General features: G+C 35.5%; 1 protein-coding gene across 3 annotated transcripts in view; it reads right to left on the reverse strand.

The window, feature by feature from the left end:
• Positions 1-20,041, reverse strand: part of PDE5A (phosphodiesterase 5A) — a 129,752-nt gene that overhangs the window by 33,972 nt on the left and 75,739 nt on the right. For all 3 annotated transcript variants that reach the window (XM_001099652.5, XM_001099444.5, XM_001099553.5), the window contains exons 10-11: positions 14,580-14,755; positions 11,077-11,136 (exon numbers count right to left, since the gene is read on the reverse strand). In XM_001099652.5, coding sequence (XP_001099652.2) covers positions 11,077-11,136; positions 14,580-14,755 — 236 coding nt within the window. The remainder of the gene's footprint in view (positions 1-11,076; positions 11,137-14,579; positions 14,756-20,041) is intronic.

Raw genomic sequence — 20,041 nt, forward strand, 5'->3', positions numbered from 1 at the left:
GCTTATTTATATGAGAGCACAATGTCTGAATTCTTGGACAAAACAGTTTAGATATTAGTGTTTAACTCAAATACAGTCAAGCTCTTACAGGACTATGGTTTTAATGTCAAATTAACCAAATATGGAATGCAAAAAAATAAAAAAACAAAGCTCATTGGATTAAAGATTCAATCTGACAATTTGATGGTATATGTATTCTTATGGGTTCTTTAATTGTATCTGCCACTCAAACTAATAAAGAAACTAGTTGGCCTCTAATGACTCTTCAAAGGAATTATATCATAAGTCACCTTTTTATGATCCTTTTCTAATACCATGGCCCTTTTTTCACCATTCTTGCAAAAATTAAAAATTAAAAAAAAATTCAACTCTGGACATGAAGAGCCACTAACAGTGGGACGAGAGTTAATCTTTAAGTGCAGGAATGTCTTGAGTTAAAGCAGTAGTCAGAGTTATAAAAATATTTTAATTTTGCAGTGACCTTCAAGCTAATTGTTCTAAATGCCATCTGACTGATAAGGAGCTAAAGAGTAAACTGATGTCCAGCTGACAAAATGCTAGATCAGCTACCATATTTACATTTCAGCATGAGATGACGGCCACAAACAGAAACTTAAAAGCAAAGTGAAGCAAGTGATAAAAAGGAATGTCTGCTATTGGTGGTGCTAGTCCAGATGTTTCACTGACTTTGTCACCCTGAACAAGATGTTCAACCTCTCTGCCTGCTTTTTTGAACGTGTAAAAGAAGGAAGTTGGAGTAGACTATCTCTAAGGTTTAACATTTTCTGAGATGTTAACACATTTATCTCTGCATCCACAGGGCTCAAACACCTCTTACTGCCTCCTCACTTTGGAACTAAATGCCATACTGTGAGTGGCATCTAGATCTTGCCAGTGACTTTCCTGTACAGGGCCTAAACTCAATCTGTGATTTTCTCAGCATTTAAGGTACATGGATGGGTGCACCTTGGCAGTTACGACTATGTTGTATTTTTCATGCTCGATTCCATACACATCACTTTGGTCCTGCCTCCTCACAGGTAGAAGGAGTGATATTTCACAGCTCCTGGCTTAAACAGAGGACCCTAGCCTCTACTGGGTTGAAGTAGTGGAGGGTTAGACTCAATATGTGGTAGCCTCTCTTCTTATTGCAATAATGTTCTAAATTTTAAAAACTGACTTTTCTGAAATTGTCATCTGTTTTATTTTTTCAGGGATGGGGAGGTGTGTATATATTTGTCATCTATTTTTAAGGTTAATTAATAATCTCTCTCTCACAAGAGAGATGAAGAAGGCTGTCTTCCAGGTCTCTTTGTTTCTTCTCTGCCTAGAATGCATATTCCCATGTTTTCACATAGCTAATTCTTTAACCTTTTTTGTGTCTCAGCTGCATCAGGGAAACATTCACTAGTCCTTGTGACAGCAAGGCTCCATCAACATCTGTTTCAACCTTTTTCTAGTGAGTCTTCATCTTCTGAAGAGGCTAGACAGCTAACAAAAATACATTTCCTTGACTCCCTTGCAACTAGGGTTCCAGATAGATTTGGTTTCGGCAATGAGGTAAACTTGAGTGAGACTTGAATTTCAAACGAATGCAGTGACACACAGGAAACTCATTATTATTTTGGGGGGACATGACTCTAGAGGGAATACTACAGTCCGGCAGCTTGCAGTTCTGCCAGCAGCTTTCTGACTCTGGCCTACGAACGTGGAAGTTTCCACAGTGAGCCAGATCTGCAATTTTGTTCTAGGACTTATTCCTGGGATGACTTATCTACCCTTTCCAATGATTTGAAAGTACTTAGTTAAATTCTTTTCTGCTTAAAATAGCTACAGTAGTTCCTACTACCTGCAATTGAATCCTGTTGGTGCTCTATTTTGCAATAAAAGCATGTGTAGGCAACAGACTCTCAAAGATAGAAATTGGGGTTTGGATACTTGACCTGATGGGTTTGAAGGCAGAGGGGGACCTGCTTCCATTAGAGCAGTGGCTCTCAAAGTTAAGTTCCTGGACCAGCAATATCAGCATCTGGGAACTTGTTAAAAACACAAATTCTTGGGCCCCAACACAGACCTACTGAATCAGAAACCCTGGGAGTTGGGCTCAGCAATCTGTGTTATAAAAACCTTCCAGGTGATTCTGATGAATGCTGAAATTTGAGAACCACTGCATTAGGGATAGGTTATTGGTAGTAAATGGTAGTTAACAGTCATTTTAAGTGAACATTTTAGAACAAAATGCCCTTTTGTGGACCCAGTGGTGACTGCCATATTACAGAGTGATGGGCAGAAACTGTAAGTGGGTTGGCTGCTTCTTGCTGTGTCGGAGAGATTAAAGAAAGAAAATGAAGGGCTCTGGACTTTAAATTTTTGGCTCAAATAATGGTCTGAAAACTAGGGAATTTTTATGGCTTTCTTAAAACAGCCTATTTCTTGTAGCATTGATGTGGCCAAAACCCAAGTGTAGTCTTATCCTACAGGTTGGTGAATTACAGTGTAGGTTGAAATCACAGACTTGCCATGTCTCCTATGTGAAAATTAAGGCACTAATTAGGAAGGAGTGGAGCACCAAGAAATGGAATTGAGACATTTGAAAAGATCTGGATAATGACATGTATCTCAGACCATTCACTCTAGAATATGTTTCTATGTAATTTCACAATGTTTTATACTTTACAGTCCTACCTCTTTTTCCTAATTGTAATTATGTAAATTGCATAATTATCTTATATATGACTTTTTATTCATTGTTATATTTGGAGCACCTAATATAATGCCTGCATAGAATAGGAGTTAAATATTGAATGAATAAATAAATGGGTCTTTAAATCATCTAGTACCTAATCAGTTCTCCATATTATGCAGAAATATTTCATATAAATTTCATTTGGCACAGAGCTATAGTATAAATATTCATATTAGTAATGAACTATACTGTGGCAGAAACAACCAATATGTTGTGGTACATGCCTTTTTCTCTTAAAGTTCAATTATTCAATTTATTTCCTTTTGAAAAATTTTAATGATAATTGAGTTTCTTCTTTCTTCTACACAACAAATACTCCATTGCTGTAATTTTTAAAAATCAGTTACAGCTTCTCTTAATAATCATTAAGATTTGATTCTCTCACTTCCAACAACACTGGAAACCCAGGATGAGAAAGCAGTGACCAAACAGTTTTCCAATTTTTAGTTGATTTTGTAGGAAGTCACTGAAAATGGTGAATTCCAGATTGCTCTCCATAAGTAAAGAATTGGTTATACATTATGAATAAAAGGTTTACACTATTTTGTGCTTACAAAATATGACACATTTTCCTCCAGTAAGCTTTCCACCTAATTCAACTTAAGCTAATTTACTTAAGCTAATTTAAACATGAGTGTATAATTTCTTTTTTTTCTTTTTTCTTGAGACGGAGTCTCACTCTGTCATCCAGTCTGGAGTGCAGTGGCACGATCTTGGCTCACTGCAACCTCTACCTTCCGAGTTCAAGCGATTCTCCTGCCTCAGCGTCCCGAGTAGCTGGGACGACAGGTGCGTGCCACCACACTGGCTAATTTTCGTATTTTCAGTAGAGAAGGGGTTTCACCATGTTGGCCAGGCTGGTCTCACACTCCTGAGCTCAAGTGATCTGTTCACCTTGGCCTCCCAAAGTGTTGGGATTACAGGCGTGAGCCACCACACCTGGCCAAAAAAATGAGCGTATAATTTTTTGAGTGCTTATTATTGGAATGGCTAGTGCGAAAAGGCTTGGAACATCATAGGAACATAAAGATCTCAACGGTATTGCTACTAGATATTGCAAATTGACATCCCCTCCCCCACCTATTGCTACTATGAACAAAAACTAATACTTAATGGAGCATATGTACCAGGAACTCTAGTTATTGGTACATATGCTCTGATTCTGTGAGGTAAATTCTTTATTATCCTCATTTTACAGAGAAAGAAACTGAAGCACAAATAAGTCACATATTTGCCTGACATCACATACCTGGAATTTGAACCTAGGTACTCTCTTTCTCTAGCACACAATGCTCTCCATCTTGCTACAGTCACAAATATGAAAGCTGACAATGAAAACGTTACCTAAGTGTCCCTCAACATGGCTGGCTCTATCACCCGTTTGTAGGCTGTTTTATATATTTAATAAACTCTCGAATTATTTCTAGTTTCTAAATCACTTTAAGGGAAAAGAAAGCAAAATCTTATTAAATGTATTGAAGGAGCTTGATCTGTGTTTCTTTTTCCTTCATGCTAGATTATAGGATCTCTAAAAGTCTGGGTTTTCCAGATCAATTCGTTGATTCATTCATTGATTCAATAATTCTACAAAACACATAAACCAAGTTCATATAAAACAATCACTAAATGATAGCTATTATTATTATCACCAAGAACTAACAGCCTGAAGGGAAAGATAGATACATATTTGAAATACATATTTTTTAAGTGGAATAACAGAAGGAAGTATGTTAGTAGTTTGCCCAAGTGATCCCTAACAACACAATGATAGAGAATGTGAGTCCACATTTTACTCTTTTCATTAAAGAGAATCTTTCCTGAGCTTTATCAACGCCTCACTTAAGACAAATGACAGCCCTTCTTTTGTTCAACTTTTTATCATTATAATGGCTATTCACACAACAAAAGGGACATACTTGTGTCCCTTTTACACAAGTATAGAGAGTGCCTTTTTGTTTATTCAATAGAGAAGAAACTTTATAGAAAACAATACATTGATAAAATATATGGTCACCTTGAAGCCCATAAAGCATGTGTTTGTAGAAAATAATGTATTTGGGTAAAGTAAATATAATGATCATTTAAAAATTATTACATTTCTAACTTCTAGTGGCTGCCTCATGAGAAAGGTCTATATTTAGGCTACAGTAAAGTCTCTGGTAACTTCAGCAGAAAATAAAGACATGTGGCCACATGGCTATGCAATTTGCTCAGTTGTGTAATCTTTGTACAAAAAAGGGTCATACTGCTATCAAAGGCCTTCTGCTTGCCTTAGGTCTGAAGCATGAAATCTTAAGAGCCAAAATAAAAATTATGGAAACTGGAAACAATTCCTAATAGCCAACTGCTAAGAAAAGAAAAGGCTCTTTATTCAGAAAGTTATTTATTAAAGTAAGTGTGAAAAGAAGGGCAGTGACAGAACTTGGTCTTTCATAAAATTCTTCCAATTAGCCTCAGTGTTGTATAAAGGCATTTTGTTATATTGCTCCTTGGTATTTATTCAATATAAACAGTTAACAGGAAAAAAGGTTTCAATCTCAATAATCCATTTTTTAAAGAAATTATTTGTATTAGATATTTGATGGGTTATATCAGTAGCTGCAAGGAGACATCTTCTGCCAGGCCCTGACCACCACCCCTACCCTCACAGGATGCTTCTTAATGGAGAACAGTTTAATTCCAGGTCTCTGAATAAAGCCACCTTGACAGCCGCCACATTACACCTTATGGAAGACTATTTATTATCTCTCTTCTCCACTTTCCACATGCACAAAAGCAGTGTTTTTAAAGAAGAAACCACACAATTAGTTTATAAGGTTTTTAGAATTTATCTTTTTCCAAGAGGGAAGTGAATCCAAAGACAGATAAGAAAGAAAACTACTTTTAAAAAGGGAGCGAGTATGAAACTCAGTAAATCTTGCAGACAGTAAAGAGGTGAATCAGGCACAGTGGGACTGGACTAGTATATTTTCTTTAATAACAGCATCAACATGTTATATGATTTTTCCTTTTTTTCTAACATTATATAACATTATATAAGTGAATCCCTTTAAATCTCAATAAGAGGCACCAACTATAAAAAGCTTTATAATGTGCTTATAGTTTTTCAAAATCATATAGAAAGCATGTAATAATGCTAAGATTCTGAAATAATATGCATTATAAAGAAAAACTTTAGAATAAATTTACGATTGCAATTAGGAATAATATACACAGATCTGATTACCATCTTGGTTACTGAGTTCCGAATAAAAAAATTATACTAAAACTATGGTATTTAGAACTATACACAGTAGTTAGCACAGAATAAGCTCAAGAACGGTGCCCTCATACTTTGGGGCTAAGCCTATCATTGGAAGTAACCCACTAGTAAAATCAAATCAAAACAGACAAGATTAGCTTGTCACATGAAGGCAGGAAGAATCAAACAGAAAATCTAATAAGTCTTGCCAATGTGAAAAACATGTAGCCCAGTTAATGTTACATATGTCTACAAAAATCAGTATCTCAATTGATGGTGTACAGAAAGTCCAAAGTATTGTTGCAGAGGATTTCTAGGACTGTTTGAGGAAGATGATGTCTTACTTCAGGGCTTCCCAATCACTGAGTTGTGGACTGGTACCCGACCGTTGCTGGTTGGGAACCAGGCCACATAGCAGGACGTGGTGAGCAGTGGGAGTGAGAATTACTGCCTGAGCTTCGCCTCCTGTCAGATCAGTGACAGCATGAGATTCTCATAGGAGCGTGAGAACTGCACATGCAAGGGATATCTTGGTTGCATGCTCCTTATGAGAATCTAATGCCGGATAATCCGAGGTCAAACAGTTTCATCCCGAAACTATTCCCATACTCACTATGTCTCCATTCCCCACCCCTCCACCAACCCCTGGAAAAACTGTCTTCCACAAAATCAGTCCCTGGTGCCAAAAAGGTTGGGGACCACTGCCTTACTGGATGCCATAGGTAATTACAGTTCAGTGATAGTGGTTATCAAGATAGTAGGGCCAACACTTCTTTGTTAAATTAGCTGCTCAAAATTTTTCCATTTATAATCTGGCCATCCATGCAGAGTTTTCAGAAAGTGAAGGAATATGATGGTCATCTTGACATAAGGAACTTGATCAGTGCCGTAACACTGATCAAGTGTTAGGCATCAGAGATTTGGGTCAGGTACCTGTCTCTGGCCCTTACTGCTGTCAACTGCAGCAATCACACACATGCCTGATCAAGACAGGGTCATATGAAGTTTTTGGCTCTGAAAGGTTAAGGTCAAGATGAGGAAAATTCTGGCCTAAGAAATACTGCCTAAATGGTCAGCTAAGCTATAAGGACTGAACTGAATCAGCACTGACTCCGTGACAAAAATGAGAAGCTATTTTATAAAAGCAAACCCTAATATATATATTTTACTATTCTAACAAGAAAGGAAGGCTGCTGGGTCTGACTCGCAGACCCTGACAGAGCGACGGATGAGAAAATGCACTCTGACACAGATATCCAATGGAAGAGCGGGCCAGGGGACCAGGTTACCCACAGAAAGAGTTGTAGCAGCCACAGCCCTGACAAGCTGATGCTGCGGGCATTTATTTAGTACAGATTTAATGACACAGGCCTTGAGTCAATACACTTGTAGGTAATTAACATGGTCGCCCCTACCCCCTTTTTATCTAACCTAAGCTTTTAGGCACCAGATAAGAGAATCTGGCTGCCTTCAGCCAAATCCTTTTCTGAAGCTTTTATAAAACCTCCCAGCCTTCCAAGAAGGTTTGCATCTTTCCACAGTTTTTCCCGCCACCCTGACCGATCTCCTACAGAAGGCAAAAAAGGCTGTCAGTCAATCAATGAATCAAATATTTACTTCCTAGTTGTTCAGATAATAAATAAACGCTTATTATATTCTGATAATTAATTAACTTTCTAATACCATAATAGGTTAACTGGGGTCCTTTTATTATTATCTCAGCAACTTGCAACTAAGGATCATTAAAAGGTATATGGCAAAATGCTCAGTTTAATGCCTAATTTATGCTACACCCGATTTTAAGCCAAGAGAATGTTAGATTTATAATGGGATAAAACACTCAAGCAACAGAAGTGGAAAAAATAAGGATTCTGAATTTCCTATCCACTAATTACTTTGTTACAACTGGAGAACTTTATGTGGATACAGGTATAAATATTTAGTAGATTTAATTCTTTTAAGAATAAATTTGTTAAAATAAAAGTTAAGGAAATATTTGATAGCTTTTCCATTTATTTTAGGTTTTAAATTGAGATAATCAGACAAATGACAGCAATTTTGGTGATTGCTGGATGATACAAACACCTGTGTAGCTAGGGCTGTACAGGAATTTTTATTTGGTTGACAGAAAACTAGAACTGAAATCAATTGCTGAATTTCAACCAATTTAAGTGAATTACTTGACCTACAAGCTATATAACCCTAAATTTATCAATGCAGCTGCCAGAAATCTATTTTCTGAATGCAACAACAGCTGGTTTTGAACAATACTGCAATACAGTAATTTTCAGTTATTCCGAAGTATTTTTCTCTTGCTAAAATTATGAACGTAATTGAGAAAATAATTTTCAGATTTTTCTGAAAGACTACTATTTTCAAAGTGAAAAACAAACTTGAATATAATTTTTAGAAATTACTTGCTTTATTTTTTTTTTTCACCTAGAACAACACATATAATGGTAGAGTGTAACCCTCACCTTCATTTTAGAAATTACCCTACAGTGCCTGCAGGCACTTCAATATGTAGATAATTTCCAAATCACCAAACATATTGCTTGAAAACTACATCCTTCTAGGAAGAATAGACAAATGGGCCAGTTAAGCCTGAGGTGAATAATACTTTAAACCTGTAAAGCTTTGTAAATAATTGAAACACTGCTCATTACTTCAAACACTGTCATCAACACACAAAATAAATACAGACAATTCCATATGAGGTTAACCCAAAAAGGACCTTAACCTTTCAGGTAAAATTAGTATCTAAAGTTCCTAGAATTGTTTTTCTTGGCAGTTAACTCAGTTTCACTGGCAAATGACTCAGTTTCTTACTCATGGATTTAACTGAGAATGTTTACAAGTTCTCAATTTACTTTGTTCCTGACTAACTTACTCTCTCTCCTGTGCTGTGCAATCTTGTGTGGGCTCTGGATCCAGACTGCCTGGATTTAGTACTGGCACCATTCCCTCCTTACAACCTAATGAGATCCTGAGAAGCACAATCGAAACTCTCTAAGCCACAAATTCTCTCTTAGAAACTGCTAACAATACTGACCATGTAGGTTGTGGATTCAGTAAACTTAGTTGACTCACAAAAAGAAGTTAAAACATGCTCGGTATACAGGAAGTGCTCAACAAATGTAGCTATTATTATTATCTGTATCCTCTTGTTTGGGCAAAAGAAATGTTGCTCTTTCATGCCTAGGCCTTTTCAAGGTCCTTATGTCTTCACTGTCTTGCATTGTCAGTCTCACACCGACTCCTGTGCCTTCGCCTTTGTCTAAGAACATTCTGCCTTTCTTGCTTGTGAGCAATGTCTGCTCACACATTCAAAACCTAACCAAACAATAAAAAACTTCACATGATTCAGGCAACACCCTTCATAGCTGCTCCTCCACTCTCTTTTACACAAAACACTATAATTTTTGAATAGTCTATATTCATTTCTTCCACTATTTACTTTTACCTTTTGCGGTTTCACTTCCCTGAAACTGCTTTCTCAATAGTCACTTAACGAATCCACAGCAGTTTTTTCACAATCCTCGTATTTCTCAACCTTCCTACCACTGATGAGATCTCCTCCCTTTTTGAAACTGCTTTATTTTGCCTTCTGTGCCACTGCACTATCCTAAATCTTCCTCCTTGTTTAAGTACCACTTCTCTACCTTCTTAGCTGTTTTCTTTTCCTGTTCCTTCCATCTAAGCCTATATTCACAGGAGTTCTGTTCTCAGTCTTTCCCTACCTCTCTGCACTTTCTCCAATTGATGCACCCCTATGATTTCACTACCATGGGATGTTAACTACCAAATCTCCACCTCTAGTTCTAAACACCACCCCATCATCGCTCGAGTCCTGCCTTTTCTGATTGCTGAAGACGTTCACTTGGTTGTTCAACCAGCACCTCAAACTTATCTTGTCCTAAATCAAACCTACAGTTTCAGGGAAGTGAAACTGCAAAAGGTAAAAGTAAATGGTGGAAGAAATGAATACAGACTATTCGAAAATTACAATGGTTTGTGTAAAAGAGAGTGGAGGAGCAGCTATGAAGGGTAAAGACTGAATCATGTGATTCTTAATATTCATCTTAATATTTCCACTTTAATGAATTAATGTCATCATCATTCTTTGAATTGCCAAAGTCAAAATATTTGGATCTTCTTTCCTGTCTCAGCACAGTGTTCTGTGCACAAGCTCTAGATGGTGAACTTGTATCCTCATTCTTCCACTGCATGGCAGTGAACTTGAGCAAGTCACTGGGCTTCTCCAGGCTTCAGTGTGGCTTTCATAACATAGTTATGAAGTTTACATGAGAACACAGTTGTGCAGTTTACATGAGAAGATGGACGTAAGGGCACAAAGAGTTTAGCATGTGGCAAACTATGATGAGGATGACAGAAAAAGAATCTCGATGATCTGTTCACACTTTTCCCATTCCTTACATAACTCTTGTCACATCTCACATGGCCCTTAACCTATGTCATCACAAATACATTTAAACACAGGAGGACAACCTTGGTTGTAAAGTGTTAAAGTGCCTCAAATTTTCATTAATCTCAACCAAGCCATTCCAAACCAAGACCTACAACATACATCTACTTACATATCTATGTGCTTTTCTCTCATTGTGTGCTAAATAATGCAAAGAGAGTTCAGGAACTGACCTTATTTGACCCCAATTTCAAACAGCATTTTATAAGCCGTATGGTCAGAAATTAAAATCACTCTCAATTCTTGATAATACAGAGCAGGTATCAGTAACAAACTATAAATTGTTTTGTTATTACCCTAGCCAAACAACCACCTCATGGTCCCCATTTCCCCAGGAACTAAAAGAAAAGTAAAATTAATTTTGGCCCCAAAAAGATGTAATGATTATAACAATTACTGGAAAACAGTATCAGAATCATACACTGTATTACACAGTCAATATAAGTTATTTAATGACTTTTGCTTTGTATTATCAGTGACTTTGTATCCCTGCAAGAAAGCAGAGTTAATTAAAGATTTTTATGAGTATCTATCTAAATATTTACCAAATTTGGCTAGATTTGGTGTCTGAAATTAGCAATTTTTAAAATGAAAAAGAATTACCGCTAACGACTGTAGCTCTCTTGTTTCTTCCTCTGCTGCTGAAGCATGATACGACAGAACCTACAGGGTAGGAAAAGAAGTCCAGGTTACACAGGAGAGAACTACCAAATGTAGACTAGAACTTCCAAGCTTGGAAATCTGCTAAATCTTCCTGGAGAGATCATTAGAATCCTCAGAATGCCAAATCTTGTTTGCTGCTTTCTTCAACAGTGAAAAACCCAGATTTAGATTCCATCGCTTGTTTTGGAAAACAAAAAGTTATACTCCCTACGTTTAAAGAAAACTCTTGTAACTTCCATTCTGACATTATTGCTATAACAAACACATTATTTATAAGCCAGCCTAGAAATAACTTTTGGCTCAAACTTGGCAGAAAATTTATTTTGTTTTGTTTTGTTTTTTAAGACAATATTGACCTTTAGTTATTTTTGCTTGTGTACAGAATTAAAGGGAAAATCTTTGCATAATCTGACATTTTGATGTTAATATTTGGAAAGAAAGTAGTCTAGAAGTGGCTCTCAGATGAGGCCTGTAACCATTCTAGAATTCACACAGAAAAACTGGATGCCTGGGACATAGTCATACAGATTTAAGGATCCCTTTACACTCCTACAATTCAAGAGCTGAGAAGAGAGTAGTGCTGGCCTGTAAAGCCATCCCTTGACAGTTGAGGACACTGAGGCTCAGGGAGTCTCATGATTTGGCTGTAAGCTCACACTTAGTGAGAGGACAAGGAGACTTAGGACCCAGCTTTCAATTCCTAACCTATACACGTTCCATTACTTAGTAGAGTTAAAAAATCAGGCTTATTAACTGAATTTCCATTGTCAAAAGTCATCATTTCTAAGTACAGGTTGAGCACCCCAAACCTAAAAATCTGAAATCCAAAATGCTCTAGTGAGCATTTCCTTTTGAGTGTCATGCTGCTGCTCAGAGTTTTGGATTTTGAAACATTTTTGGGTTTGAGATTTTTGGATTTGGACTGCTCAACCATTAAGTATAATGCACATATTTCAAAAATCTGAAAAAAAATGCAAAATACAAAACACTTCTGGTCCCAAGCATTTCATGTAAGGGCTACTCAAACTGCAAAGCGATTTTTTTAAAACATTCTTTTAAACCAAAGTAGTGGTTGTATTTAAAATACCTATTGTGCTTTGAAAGCATATTTTTTCAAAGTTCATTTTTGACAGAGACTACACAGATTTACAAAAAAAAACCCAAAAGCTTAAAAATCATTGATGAAAAGGTAGCTCATTTTCAGACTTTAAATGGTGAGTAAGGTAATTCAGCAACCCAAACCAGTATTTCTTCAACCAGTCTTTAAAATTTTAAGTAATGAAAAATTTAAAGCCAAATGATACATATTTGTACCATCTTATGATTTAGAACTGTTACAATACTGCACTACATTGCATCTTTTTTGCCATTTGAACCATTAATCACTAGGAAACCTCAAGAAACTCATAACTGCTCTCTCCTGTACATGTGAAATTGATGGGTCATGGCTATAACCTGTTGCTACTGAGACCATAGTGGTGGTTCCCCAAGAAAAGGTAAGACTGTGACCATGAATTAGACTAATATTAACAAGTGCAGTGCAACATGGATATATGAATAAAGAAATGACACAATAAATTCTAAGTTAAAAAAAAATTTATCACACACAAAAGATAAAAATAACATCTTACACATGGGGCATAAGGATTAACTGTTTTAATACATGTAAGCATTAGAATACACTTGAAACATTTGATAAATTTAGTTATTTTTATTGTCATCGTTTTATTGTTATTAGAATGATCACAATTTCCAAGTCAAAATAATTCACTATCTTTTGAAGACCTGAGGGATTTGTGCCCTTGGCTTTTGTCCAATGGCCTCATAAAGAAAGGACCATTTTTTTCAAAGTTGTATCTATGATCATAGAAATGACTTCACATATGACCTGAAATAAAAAACTTTTTATACTAGGTAAAAGCCTAATTATCCATATAATTAACTGAAGGAGAGCTACGAAGATAGAAGTAAGTCTCAATCAGGAAAATATTCAGAGATTTTGAACAAAGTAATACAAAGTGTGGGATTGCTTCAAACTAAGCCAATGGGAGGGGAAGGGAAGTGCAGAGGAGTGAGGTGGGAATGGATGGAGTGATAATGGCCATGGGTTGATAATTACTGAATGGATCATGAGGACGTGAGGGCTTATTAAGCTGTTCTCTCTACTTCTGTATATATTTGAAACTTTCCATAATAAAGCATTAAAAAAAAGAAATAACTTCTAATTGATAGCTTAGATTCAATTTTTCAATGAGAAACCATGGAACTGAAAAAATTAGATTAAATATTATATATAAAATATATAAACACATACACAGATATATGTATATATGTGTATATGTATATTTAAAGCTATTTGTACACATATGTACATGTGTACATGTACCTAATTGAAACTATATTTGAAATATATACTTTTGTGTATATGTGTACATATATACTTGAAACAGATGTCCACTGGTTTATGATTGAACGTCTTTTATATAATACTATAGCAAACCTATTAGTATAATATATTTGGCATAGAAAGTAAAGGGTACTATCTGGTAAATTTTATATAACATATGTCCCTCTAGCTCTTTAGGTTAGTTATGTACTTAAGAGAGATTGAGGGAAATGTTATTATATCCCAAACACTGATTTTCTCTAATTTCAACTAGATAAGAAATCTCCATGTTACATCAATTGAATAATTTCAAGGCAGTTAGTGAAACATACATAGAAAGGACTGACCCTGTTGGAGTTGGCCGGTCCTTTGTGAGAAAGAGCATTCCTCGGTCAGTCCCTGGGAGCCAGTGATTTCTTCATTCGCTACCTGCACCTTCAGTCACTTGGGGGAGCTTGGTAGTCATACAGATTCCGAGCTTCTACCCAAGACTTGCTGAATCAGAACTTTCAGAAGTAGGGTATATAAATTTGTAGTTTGAAATAGTTTCTCAGATGATTCCAGGAGTTAAAACTCTTCCTGCTTTTCGTTGATTTTATTTTTTCTTTTCCTCACTTCTAATTCTCTTAAGAGTGCCTAGGGTTTCTGTTTTTTGTTGTTGTTGTTTGTTTGTTTGTTTTTAATTTTTTTTCACAACTGTTCTCACAGAAAGATGGGGAGGCTCAGGCAATGGGAAAGGGACAGATAAGTGGCAGTTGTTATCTGTGTCAATGGTTATTAAAGTCAATATAGCTTTCTACAGAAAAAGCAAAGGCCTAAAGGGATAAACATCCTGAGTTGTGGTTTGGTTATATGATATTTGACAAGTTTCTTAAATATTTTGAGTCTTATTTCTTTCACTCTTTAGTTGAGGATAATAAGGATCTCATCATCTGAATCACATAATTTTGGTGAGGACATAATGACCGAACACACACACGCCATGAGTGATTATGAGGGAAAGGTCAAAGCTAAATGTCTGGCTGTCTGGAGTGAGAGGTCCCTAAACTTCACCCACCTCCAATGTGACCATTTGCTTGGCCATGGCTCTCTCCACTGCTTCATACATCTGCGTGTTCTGGATCCCCAAGCCACAAAAGATGACAAAAGCTTCCAGAAACTGTTCGTCATTTCGGTTGAAAGGCTTAACCTTGCCAGTATTCTCCTCCATCTTATTAACAAGTTGGCAAACCCCTATAACAATCCAAGAGATTGAGCAAATGTTATTGTTGATTATCATCGTTTTTGTGGATTTTAACAAACACACCCAAAGACTGTCTTATACTTTTCTCTTAGGAATGCTTAGTGTGTCAAAATAAGCAAATTAACCCCCACAAATATAAACTAGAGAAGTAAACAGAATTTATATGAGAACTAGTTTCACGTAGTTCAAAATGTACATTGCTGGCATTCAAAAAATCCTAGAGTACTATTTTCTTCCAGACTCAGTCACGAATTTTAGATCAGTTGAGTCCCCAAAGACAATATGTCCTTTGGAAACTAATTGGATTTTTGTACACTTGCCAAGAGAACAATTCTGATGTACATCAGAATTTTGGGTCAAACAGATCTCCTTTCCTTACTGAGAAACCAGAAGTTTAAATACACACACACACACACACACACACATACACACACACACATACACACAAAATAGAATGCAGAAAGGAGGCAACTGACATAGGAAGTCTCAAATTTCAAATCTACGCCTCTGTATCCAGGAGAATCAAATTTGCAGAAAACTTCTGATGCTGCAAATAAGTATGCAAATAAAAATGACTACTTAGAAATAAAAGTCAAACATGTAGCCAACATAAATGGAACATTAAGATAAATCTAGGAACATCAACATCTTCACTGAAGTGGTTGTTCTATGAGTTTCTGAGCCTAGTGGTCTCTGTGAGGAGTGACCTCACTCCGATGACCCAGCCTACCTCTGTGTAAACAAAGTATTGTTAAAGTCCTTATCATTTCTGTCTCTGAGTATATAATAACAGACTTCCACCATGTGCCCACTGTGGGATACACATTGTGCTAAATACTTTGGTAGACACATGATCTCTAGTCTTCACAATTTATTCTGTGAGGCAGATGTGACCATCCTCATTTTACAGATGAGGAAACTGAATCTCAGAAAGGTTACATCATTTGCTCTAAGCCACTTAGCTGGTATGTGTGGGTGTAAAATTCAGTCTCCAGCTCAGCCTGCCACAAGGGCCACTCTCAACTGCCATACTACCTGTCAGATCATTGCTAGCAGTGCCCTGGTTGCATCTTGGCTTGCCCACACCTCTGCTCATGCTTTTCCACAGATGTGCACTGCTCCCCACTGCCTTCCCTCCTGCCTCACCAGTTGATCCCTATACCTCCTTCACAGTGAGCTCCAGGAGGCCTCTAACTTACACGTGAGGCAGGCATTTTTCTGTTCCCTTAACATGACCAGTTGGTGTATCATAGCAAATTTTATTTCTATCTCTCTTTCTAGACTGTCAGTATCTTGGGCTTAGAGTTTTATTTGTTTTATTCAGCTCCATTTCTTCAGCTGGCAAAATGCCTAGCATATAGTAGGAACTAAAAAAATGTTTTCTGAATTAATGAAAGAATGTAGAATTGCGGCTCTGACTGAACTAGTTTCCCATGAAGACTGTAATAGTCTATTATCCTTTATTTTTCCTGGAGCACAAAAGGATTTCATAGAGTCTGGAAGATGGTTGCACATTAAGCTCCTTTACCACCATCAATGTTCACTTTCTTTACTTTTCATACTATAAATGATCTGGACTCCCCTTTTTGCTCTTTTTGTTTGTTTATCTACTTTAAACAGTAAAGATATCTATATGCTTATCTATTAGCATTAGTGCTGCAGAAGTTACTTTTCTATCAATTATTCCATAGTCAAGGGAAACTTTAAACAAGATATAATGAATTTGGACACTGCAAGTAAAAGCCATATACTAAATGGCAATCAGCATTCATTATCTTAAATGTATATATCCTGTGTGTGGAAGAAAACAACAAGAACAACAAAAAACAAAAACAAAACCAAGGGTTATGTCCTCCAACCTTTGTGAATCCCCAAATTATAAATATGGAACTGTTTACACAGGCTTCTGTCTCCCAAATCATATTTTCTTGAGAGTCACGTTTCATGCCCTTATCCTCACATCGCAATGCAATTGCCTTTCAGTTTTACCAAAGTTTTCTCCTACTCGATAGCCTTTTTCATAAACAAGATTTTAAAAATTACTTCCTAAGAATTACTACATGTATAGCAAGAAAAGTACGACACAGAGGGGTTATGTGAATACCAAGTAATCTGCGAGGCGTATGACCTAGCTAAGTGTCTCTCTAGTACAGTACTTCAAATCTATGCCTTGGTCAAAATTCACTGAATGAATATATTAAGAGTCGTTAAATTATACCTTTGGAATTGTTCGCAAGTCCTTTAAATGGAATGTTATGTGTAGAAATATCAAGGTTCTGCTGTAACAAATACAGCTCAGAGCAGAACAGCTAAAGTATATCCATGTTATGATCCACCATTATAGATATAGATCTATAGACACAGAGTTAAGCTCTGGGGAAAACAACAACAACAACAACAACAACAAATGGGTACTGAAGACAAACCATCCATCTAGGCATATAAATTAATTCTCTTTTGAAAGTGATATGAACAGCCATATTTAAATAGCATTCATGATAATCCCATCGATCTCTTTACACTCTTCAGAAAGTTTAATTATATCAAGCAAAAATACCCATGTTAAAACAAAAAGTTATCAAGAAAAAGAAGGTTTATAACAAATGGGGTTCCCTGTTTAAGAAAACTAAAAACCTGGGCACATTTACAGATAGAGTGTTCACAACTTCTTCCTTAATGATCTAAAAGAGTAAGGAGTACAAAAATGAAATTTAAAACTGGAAATTTGAGATGCCACATTACTCATAAACCATACAAACTCAGAATCATTTATATTTAAAAATGAAATGTTTAATGCCAAACCAAAAATAAAAGAGAACCATTCAGCAAAAATCCATTAATAAGTGTAATCGTAAATTAAGACAATATTCAAAAACATTAGGGGAAAACCAAGAAGTAGTGAAGTTAGACAGCAAACTATCAGTGCTACCTAATATTATAGAGTTCATAAAGTACTCAAAATGTGGTCACCACAGTAGCTCTGAGAGCTGGTTAGCATTGAAGGCACCTCTGGAAATTATGCTGAAGGGACTAGATGGCTTATAAAATTAAAGTTATATTTTATTTTCCATAATTACAGGGATTGGATGTTGTTACCAACCAGTCTTCCTCCTGGCTCTTTGGCAGAACAGGGGGTCAATGCTTATACCCTGCTTGCAGTCTTATGTCCTCTCTACCACCTAACATGAACTCCAAAATTAGCAGCCTGCCTTATTAAAGTATAAAATGTACCTTTTTCACCTATCTTGCAAATACTTTCGTTTCTGCACTTTTCATTTGTCAATTGTCTTAATTTGGAGAGGTTTTTGCTATATAAAATATTTAATTTTTTAAGGAGCCAAAATAGTTATCCTTACAATATTCAACTATAGTGCCTTGCTTTTAAAACAGCCTTCCTCATTTTAATGTGATATATAAACCCGTATTTTCCCTAGTACTTTTATACATGTATTACATTTAATCTTATAATCCAACTTAATTTTTTTCCCCTAACTGCTATTGGAGTCTTATAACATCTGACCAGTTATCCATTCTCTGATGATCTGAATTGTCACCATATACTAAATTCATATTTGTTTCAACTATTACATACTTTTTCCACAATTTAATATTTTTGAAATCAGTATGCACGTTATGATCAATAGCTTGTCATAGTAAATTGAAGTCATATTTTACTTTCTTGGAGATACATAAAGTGGTGTCTTTCATTCAAAAGTATCTTACTTAAAAATAACGAAATACACCCTACTCTGTTATATACAATAACACAATTATATATGCCAGATTGTGGGTCTACATTTAGACTTTCTGTTCTGTTTCATCAATCTTGGCATGTCTTTTAGCACCTATACCATACTTTTAATTATTTTACTTTTATATCATTTTAATTTCTGAATTAAATCTAAATTTAATTTCTGAAAGGGCAATAACCATCAGCTATAATTCTTTTTACACCTCTAGTTGTAAGTATTATCAATGTTTGTAAATGTTGATCAGGAACAACCTCCCCACTCCCATCCAAATCTCACAAGGATACATATTAAAATTGATGCAAATCTAATCTGGGGAGACTTGATATCTCATGAACTAGATTTTAATCATTTCAGAAATGTATTCACTTCTTAATGATTTTTAAATCACTCAGAATTTTGTAGCTTTCCTCATATAGATGGCATATATTTCTGGCCAAGTTTATTCTTTGTTACTATAGTAAATGGGTATTTTTTTCCCATTGTTTTCTAACAAATTTGTCTTGGCATATATTAAAATTATTTCTCTTTAATAATTTGATAATTAGGCTTCTTATAAAACTCTTACTAGACCAGGTACTTTCAGCTAATTCTTTCTGGGTTTTCCATTTAACAATAATATAATTTGTAAGTTATTTTATTTTGCCTCCTTTTTTTCTGTGTCTCATCTTATTTCAACCATGCCTGCCTTCTGATTGCTTTGGTTAGAATTTCCTTGGGCAATAGCTTTTTTTTTTTTAAATAACAATTTTTTTCTCAATTACTCCCATGAACAATTCTAAAATCCTCTCAAGTTAGTATTGGTTACAACCAACTTTTATAGAAATTCTCAATTTCACCAAACGTTAATTCCTATTTGCTACATTGTATTATCAAGTATCTTTTAAAATGTCTTCAGTATCTGTAGTTACATTCCCATGCTCATTACTAGTTGCATTTCTCTCTTAATATCCTCATTATCTGTTGGAGGTTTCTCTATTATTATTGTGTTTGCCCATTATCTCTTATTTATTTCTTCCCATTTCATAAGTTTATTTTTTCAATTTTTTCTTCTACTTTCTTTCTTCTCATGTATATATTTATTTGGGGAAGGCAGCAGAGTGAGAAAGAGAAAGGTGCTGTTTTTCTAATTTCTACGGTTGAATGCTTAGTTAAAATTTTTTCATTATTTCTTAATAATAATAAAATACTTAAAGCTACATAATTTCCTCTGAGTATAGCTTTGACCATGTACCTTGAGTTTTTATGTTATGTTGATAGAACAATTAAATGAACTAGATTTTAATCATTTCAGAAATGTATTCACTTCTTAATGATTTTTAGATTTTCTAAAATGCTATAATTTAATTATGACTTTTGATTTCTTCTTTGTCATTTAGGAGAATGCTTTTCAGGTTCTAAGTGAGTTTTTTCCTTCCAATTTATCTTTTTGTTATATATGAACAGTTTTAATGCACTGTGATCTATGAAAGTGGCCAATAGTTCTGCTTTTCAGAAATGACTGACTTTGTGTTGCATATCATCAAT

Source organism: Macaca mulatta, chromosome 5, assembly GCF_049350105.2.
Source record: "Macaca mulatta isolate MMU2019108-1 chromosome 5, T2T-MMU8v2.0, whole genome shotgun sequence".
NCBI classification, from domain to species: domain Eukaryota; kingdom Metazoa; phylum Chordata; class Mammalia; order Primates; family Cercopithecidae; genus Macaca; species Macaca mulatta.